The sequence below is a fragment of the Myotis yumanensis genome, unplaced genomic scaffold, assembly GCF_028538775.1.
Source record: "Myotis yumanensis isolate MYYU_CA2020_CCGP unplaced genomic scaffold, mMyoYum1.0.hap1 SCAF_3, whole genome shotgun sequence".
NCBI lineage: Eukaryota > Metazoa > Chordata > Mammalia > Chiroptera > Vespertilionidae > Myotis > Myotis yumanensis.
This window is the reverse complement of record NW_027223754.1, coordinates 169,957,906-169,965,912: the sequence shown is the minus strand read 5'-3', so window position 1 is coordinate 169,965,912 and position 8,007 is coordinate 169,957,906. Positions and strand designations below refer to the sequence as shown.

The following is an 8,007-nucleotide window of genomic DNA, read 5'->3' as shown; positions in this document are numbered from 1 at the left end:
GATCTTATTAAATTCTGATTGATATTGTTGCCTGCTGGTATTCCTGAGCCTGAAACCTGCACTGTCTATTCAAAAAGTACATCAGCAAGTGGTAATGACATATGTTAACCAGAATCAATCAGCTTTCTCCTTGTCTTAAACAGAAAGATTGGTTAAAGAACTGAAAGAGAATTGAGAAAAAAGCAACTCTCTCCAATGTACTTTTTAAATGACATATTGTGCCAGGTAAAATTTCAAATAACTTCCTATTACCTATAATGATTTTGCCTGTGATTATGATACAAGTCCCAAGATATTCTGGAAAATACACCAAAATGATTTGGGAATTTCCTGAAGGATCAATCTTCTTTATTTTTATTTTGGTCTCAGAATCTCAAAAGGAATCCTGTTTCTCACTACTCCAATATACCGAATAATAAATGGCAAGTAATATCAAGTTGGTAGGAATGAAAGTTATTAACCAAAAAACTTATTTTCAGAAGGCAATTGTTAGGTAGATGAAAACAGTGCTGATTTAGGAAGCACAATTAAGTTCAACCACATACTTACTAGCTTGTTTGACCTTGATAGGTCAGTAAACCACTCAGTATTTTCTCATCTACAAAAATAGGAAAACACTACCTATATAACTCATGGGTACATGAATTAAAATGAGAGAAATGGTTGGCACAACAGACAATAAATGCTATTTGTATCAAAAGTTACATATGACTTTCAGCTTATTATAACTCACAAATATCCAAGTGTTTTAATCTAAATAAAAAGATCTCCATTTGTTTTACCTTAGTAATCCTGAGGCACTATGACTCAGTTTCAGATACAACTTTGAAAATTAAAATTCATCCTTCTGAAAGCCTAAAATGCCCCAGAAAAACTGATCATTAAAAGCCTGGTCATCATTTGGTCCAAAATATCTTAAAAGTCTTAAACTTAAAAAAAAAAGTGAACATGGCAAATGTAATTGGTATACAAAATAATTATCCACGTGTATAGTATCTCAATACATTTTACGATAGCTTGAAACTAGTGACCCTTTATACAAGGCCAAAGTAATAAGAAAGATAGCTAAAATTATAGTGCCATCTACAGGCAAAGAAAAGAATATCAATGACAGCACATTTTAATGCTTTCACATTTTCTAATTGCTGCTACTCAATGTTTTAAAAGAAAAATGGGATTTAATAATTTACATAATTCATTTTATGATTATATTGACATAACTTATTTATTAATGTATTTATATAATTTGTCATCAAAGTAAAATAAAACATTTTCTCTAAAATTTTTACTACTTAATATATCATCATTGCCATTAAAATAGAGGCAATTTTTTAAATCCATGGAACTATAATCATCACTTTTTGTGTCCCACCTAGACTTATTATTAAAATATATGACAAAACAAGAACTTTTGAGCCTTAAAAAAATCCAAAAACCCTATCATCTCAACAGAATGTCATTTTCATTTTTGTTTGTTGTTCCTTTCCAATCTATGTCAGTAGACATTTATTTAATAACAAGTGTCAGGCACTTTTCTAAGCTGCTTTACATATATTGACTCAGCAAATCATCACAATAACCCTAAGAAGTAAGACTATTCCCATTCCCACTTTATAGATATTGAAGCTGAAGCACATAAAACTTAAATATCTTGTCCAAGGCCATGCTGCTGTAAGTGGCTGAGCCAAGGTTCAAACTGGGGGATTTTGTGTCCACTATCTATGCTTTTAATCACTATGCTAACGTGCCTCTCCTTAGAAAAAGCTGCACTCAGTGTATGTACCGTATTTGTAGTATATGTTCTGCTTTTAAAGGGTAACATTTTCTCATAACTAAAACTACCATCATCGTTTTTAGTAATTAACATGTTTTGCCATCAAATTGATAGATCTCATTTTACTTTTGTTATCTGATGCTGGACTTTCAAACTATTTCTAATTTCTTTCATTATATATAAAAATGCTGCAATAAGCAAATTTTGCGTTGTATGTAGCTCGTTTCCTTCTTTTGCAGTTTATTTTCTTATGCTAATATTCCCAAAATGGTTTGACTGACTTAAAGTATATAGAAGTGACACATTACTGATACATAATATATACTGCTTTTTAAAATTTCATTATATAAAGTTACCAGAGCCCTAGCCAGCTTGACTCAGTGGATAGAGCGTCAGCCTGCAGACTGAAGGGTCCCGGTTCGATTTCGGTCAAGGGGATGTACCTCGGTTGCGGGCACATCCCCAGTAGGGGGTGTGCAGGAGGCAGCTGATCGATGTTTCTCTCTCATCAATGTTTCTAACTCTCTATTCCTTCCCCTTCCTCTCTGTAAAAAATCAATAAAATATATTTTAAAAATAAAATAAAATAAAGTTACCAGAAATTAGAGACTGCTTGGATCTTCCTATTTCCCCCTAAATTTAATTTATTAATATAAAGTGGTTAGGAATGGTTTACTAGTATGATGTGAAATAGTTAACCTAACAAATATTTAAATATTTAAATGGGCCAAATGTTTTCTTCCTCTAGCAACATAAAAAGTAGAGATAATCCAATTATTTGTTGCTGAGGAGATTGGTGCTATCTTTTTTTAAAAATATATATTTTATTGATTTTTCAGAGAGGAAGGGAGAGAGATAGAGAGAGTTAGAAACATCAATGTGAGAGAAACATCGATCAGCTGCCTCTTGCACATTCCCCACCGGATGTGCCCGCAACCCAGGTACATGCCCTTGACCGGAATCGAACCCGCAACCCAGGTACATGCCCTTGACCAGAATCGAACCCGGGACCTCTCAGTCCGCAGGCTGACGCTCTATCCACTGAGCCAAACCAGTTTCGGCAGATTGGTGCTATCTTGATTCTTTAAGTGAGCCTCAAAAAAAAAAAAAAATCAGTAACATACTCAAAATCACTAGTAAATGTCAGGCATAGAGTCAGCCCAGATCTGCCTGACTCTAAAAATCTATGCTTAGATAATGGGGGGAGGTGGAAAGGGGTGGGTCAATGTATGACAAGATAAAGAAGTTATATAAAAAATGTATTTCAATCTTCATTGAAGATTATTTATCTCATAAAAGTGTAAACTACCCTGAGGTAGCTATCATAGAGGGATTACATTTCCCTGATGTATTTTTCTGATCAATAATTTCAAATATGAAAGAATGACAATAACAGTTAACAAAATGATTCATCTATCTTTATCTCCAACTACATGCTTTCATTAGAATCTGGTTTCATTTATATTCTAAGCAAGAAGCTAAAGGATATAAACATTACTCTAAAAGCATTCTTTCTTAACTGTTATCTTACAGTATTATATATGCTCTCCATAGTCCAGAGAGATTGCAACTTTTATAACACAATAAAGGTCACTGAAATGTCAGGTAATAGATAAGAAACACAGGCTTTGGAGTCTTAAATTCAGACCCTGACACTTACTAGCTTATATGTCTTTTGGAATGTTAGTAGCAAATGCCTACTTTATTGGGATATTGCTTAACTAAGGGAGATAACAATTATAAAACTCCTAGCACATGGCATATGCTCAAACAAATTTTAGCTCCCTTTCCTTTGAAGAATGACAGATACATGGAATATCAAGGATACTGGTTTTAAAAGTCATGCTTCATTATTTCCCTCAGACAAATAGTAGCATAACATGAAGCGTCAAGATCAAAAGAAATCAAAAGAGATAAAGTTGCTTCATCAATGTGGGAACCTTCTGCTTTGACATCAATATCATGTTCTTCTATTAGTTGGTATGAGAGATTACGGGGTTGTTTCAAAATCTTTCTATAGCATCCTGGAACGTTCAGTTTCAGAGTAGGTACTTTAAACCTACATGTCTGTAGTCCATCTCTGCTAAGTACTTCCTGGTACCACAGCCCTACTTTGTTCTTTGGGTACTGAACATTGTATCCAAGCACTGGAAGAACCACCTGCACAAGGGAAGGGGGTAAAAAGATACATGAAACAGCCTTCAGAAAAATATATGATCAAATTTTAAATTTACTTTTATGACTGGGTCCTAGATCTGTAAAAACAGTCTCAGAATATAAACATACAATCAGCCTAAAACAGCCATGGGCAAACTACGGCCTGCGGGCCGGATCCGGCCAGTTTGAAATGAATAAAACTAAAAAAAAAAAAAAGACTGTACCCTTTTATGTAATGATGTTTACTTTGAATTTATATTAGTTCACATAAACACTCCATCCATGCTTTTGTTCCGGCCCTCCGGTCCAGTTTAAGAACCCATTGTGGCCCTCAAGTCAAAAAGTTTGCCCACCCCTGGCCTAAAACATACTATTGAATACTATACTACTTTATTTTTTATGCTAGCAGACAAAGAAAAGAGCTACCTAAAATCAAGAAGGATTCATAATAAACAAGATAACCAATTCAAGTCAGATATTACTAGACAAACCACTGCTAAGGTAGAAGAAATGGAACAAGAAGTTTAGGTACATTTAATTAACCAACAGACTTAATCTCTGTGCAGTCATACAATCCTAAAAACAGATTCTTTCTGTAACACAAAGAATAACCTCTACTGCTCAACTGGTATTTTAGTTGATAATTTCACGTCCCTCTTACTAATTTAAAAACATGAAAGCAAGTAGCAGACAGCAAAAGTAGTGTTTATTTTCTCAGCCGCTTATGAGTAGATACTGCATTCTGTGGGGTTTTCCTCCTTTACTGATGACCTCTAGACATTTTTCTGGAACAATACCAGAGGGTAGTCAAAAAAGAAACAAGGTAAAAAACTCAAATCCACACAATATTAATGTTGCAAATTCATTAGGCTAATTGAAAGAAGCCAGACACAAAAGGCCATATACTATAGGATTCCATTTATATGACATTTTTTAAAAGGCAAAACCACAGGGATAGAAAGTAGATGAGTTGTTGCCCAGGGATGGAGGTTGACTACAAAGGGCACAGGTTAATTTTGAGAAGAGATGAAACTATTCTTTATCTTGATTGTTGTTGTAGTCATATGGCTGTATACATTTATGAAAACTCATATAAATGTAAACTTAGGAGAGTGCATTTTAGTGTGTGTGTGTGTGTGTGTGTGTGTGTGTACACACACACACACACACAATAAAATATATATCCAATTTAGGATAAATATATATTGGAAAGTGGTAAAAAAAAAAAAAGTGGGAGGAGGGGAACTGGTCACATTTTTGTCTTTTGGAGACAATGTCTACATTTAGATCTAAGTGATACTAATTTTTAAGCAAATTTACCTGATGTATTGCATATGCATTAGCCGATTCCTCTTCTTCAGTTACTAGGTGAACCTATTTTTAAAAAACATGATGAAAAATATGGATGATTCTCAAATGTTCCAAATTTCTTCAATTTTCCCTAATTTTGTTATGTAAAATTTGACTCCTATGCTGAATATACATATATCCAAACAAGACCTGTTCACAGTTTATTTCTGGAGAAGCAGACTACATAAAAATTAGAATTATTCTTCCCGCTTTAACCACTGATAACTGAAGTTGGCACACACAGATTTTGGCAGGCAGCTTAACACTTCTTTACTTTTACCTCAGTCACCAACAATCTTTTTCCAAATTACAAAGTTGTTCTTTATTATGCTGAATCAAAAATCTGCTTCTGTCAAACCACCCCCTCCTTTGTCCCCAACAAATATCAGACTCTATGGGAAGTGGTGTTTCTCAAAATGCACTTCATAGAACAGTTACGGGTATCACATGTAGGAGGTGTGTGATGTATTACGTTTGAGAAATGTTGCTGCAGGATATCATAGAATAACTAATTTCTCTTGCAAAGGAGAGCTCAAGTTCAAAGGCAGCAGCATCATTCCGCAAGGACTGACAGCATCTCCACCTTCCTAAAGCACTCATCGTATAAGATAGTGTCCAGATAGCTTCCAAATCTTCTTGCTTTCCCCTTGATTCTCTACCCTTATCAATAAAGTTCCTCCTCGTTTTTTTGGTTTTTCACTTGAGTTGCTTATTTTTAGGCAAATAACCTGTTTAACTGTTATATTCCGAAATGGATATAAAACTCCAGGTGTGATCTGACCAAAATAGATGGGGCTATGATCTCTCCTGTATCACTTCCAGCTTTTTGTCTTCCACAAATTCATAAGCATACTTACAATATTGTTATTTAAATAATTTATGAAAATACCAAAAAAAAAAAACATGGTCAAGTACAGAAGACCATGCTTTGCCTTAAGAGAACTCTCTCCAGGTTAATTTCAATCTACAAACATGCTTTTGCTGTATGACTGCTCCCCAAATATGAATTGTGCAACTCACATTTCTCTATCTTGCTCATAAAAAAATTAAAAGAGAATCTACCAAATGCCTTGAAATAAAGATATACTTGTTAGCCTAGTAATCCTAACAAAAAGGGACTCAGATTCGTTTCCTACCATTTTTAATTATCGATGTGCAACATTACATGTCCTATATACTAGTACCACGTCTTAAAAATCTCATTCTGCTTTTTTCCTTTTCCTAATTTAAGTTTTGAGCCTCTAAGTCCTGCCTGTTCTTTTCTCAATGCTAACTTATAAAGCATAAATGATTGGCCTTAAAATTATAAACAATTTTTGCTGCTGATAAAAGGAAACTTCAGGATATAAAGGAGAAAATGTTCTCTTTTCTCCTACAACTCCAAAAAGAAAAGCTGATACAATTCTGACCACAAAACTCCTTACTAATGTTATGTTGAACAAAAAAACCTACAAGACGCATGTATTTCAGAGATCATTGCTATGTCTTGTCAAAGTAACCTTTAACTTCTGCAAATCTGAATGAAAAAATGGCTGACTTACTAAATAATGTACTGCCCAGGTAATATTTAAATGGACAGGTTATCTAGAAGGTGTTAAAAAAAACTTAGAATTTTTCATTATTTATTAGAAGAGGATCACTGACATTTCTCTTCTTCCATTCACATGAGTTAAAATAAAACTTAAGATACTGCTAGGTTTCTTTCTACACAGTTTCAGTCTGTGTCTCAGTTAAATGACCATTCTTAGTAATTTATGTTCCTCGTGATTACTTTCTTACCTAAATATTCAAAAGCCATGAATATTGAAATGATAAAACTTAATGAAATAATAAAACTTGCTCAGCCTTTAATACCTCTTTTCTGGTAACAAATTTTTCAGAGAGCTCCCCTCCCAGATCTCAAATGCAGTTAGGGTGGGATGGTTTCAGGAAGGAGCCCTGGCAACACAGGCTTACGAATCACATACGCCAGTCCACAGCTATGGGTTTGGGGAATTGTGACCCAAGTCACACCATGCTGAGCCACTGAGACTCAATTCCATGGCTTTTGTTAAAACTGTTGAGGAAAAAAAGCCCTCTTTTCTGGAGAAGTTGTGAGAAATAAGCGTAGAGTTGCTAATAACCATCTTGCCATTAAAGGAATAAAGTTTAAGCCAGACTGAGAATGAATCTAACAGAAAATCAGCTGACACCTAAAGAAAATGAGGGATGAGATAGGACATTGCCTAAGACCCTGGATACAGCTGGGCCTGGATTAATCATGGACTTCTAGGTGTGAGGGCCAATAAATTCCTGTCTGCTCTTTCTTATGTTAGTGTGAAGTGGGGTTCCTTTATGTGAGATGAATATAAATGTCTCTAAGATATTGTTAAAAAGTAAACAAGTTGTGAAATTGCGCTTATATAAAAGAAACACAGAACATTACATGCCCTATATACCATTATAACAAAAATCTTTTTCTTTCATATTTTAAGCTTTTAGCCTCTAAGCCCTGTCTTTTCTTTTCTCGGTGTTAACTAATAGAATAAAAATCTCCTTTCCTGTGGATATTTATGTGAAAGCATAGAAAAATATCTAGAAAAACACAGGCCCCAAAACAGAGGTTGGTTTTCTGGAAGCAGGGGAGGAGATCACAGCAGAGTCATGGCAAGGGTAACAGCTACATCTGCAATGTTTTGGTTTTTATTTTTAAGGAAACTGTTTTGTGCATTATTTGTAATCTTTAA

At 34.4% G+C, this 8,007-nt stretch overlaps 1 protein-coding gene across 3 annotated transcripts in view; it reads right to left on the bottom strand.

Annotated features, from left to right (window-relative positions):
• Positions 1 to 1,297: 1,297 nt before the first annotated feature.
• PUS7L (pseudouridine synthase 7 like) overlaps positions 1,298 to 8,007 on the bottom strand; it is a 29,115-nt gene continuing 22,405 nt past the window's right edge. For 2 of the 3 annotated variants that reach the window (XM_070407802.1, XM_070407801.1), the window contains exons 8-9: positions 5,252 to 5,305; positions 1,298 to 3,934 (exon numbers count right to left, since the gene is read on the bottom strand). In XM_070407802.1, coding sequence (XP_070263903.1) covers positions 3,608 to 3,934; positions 5,252 to 5,305 — 381 coding nt within the window. In that variant the 3' untranslated portion in view covers positions 1,298 to 3,607. Of the gene's footprint in view, positions 3,935 to 4,590; positions 4,717 to 5,251; positions 5,306 to 8,007 lie in introns of those variants that run through there. The other variant, XM_070407803.1, reaches the window with a different exon arrangement.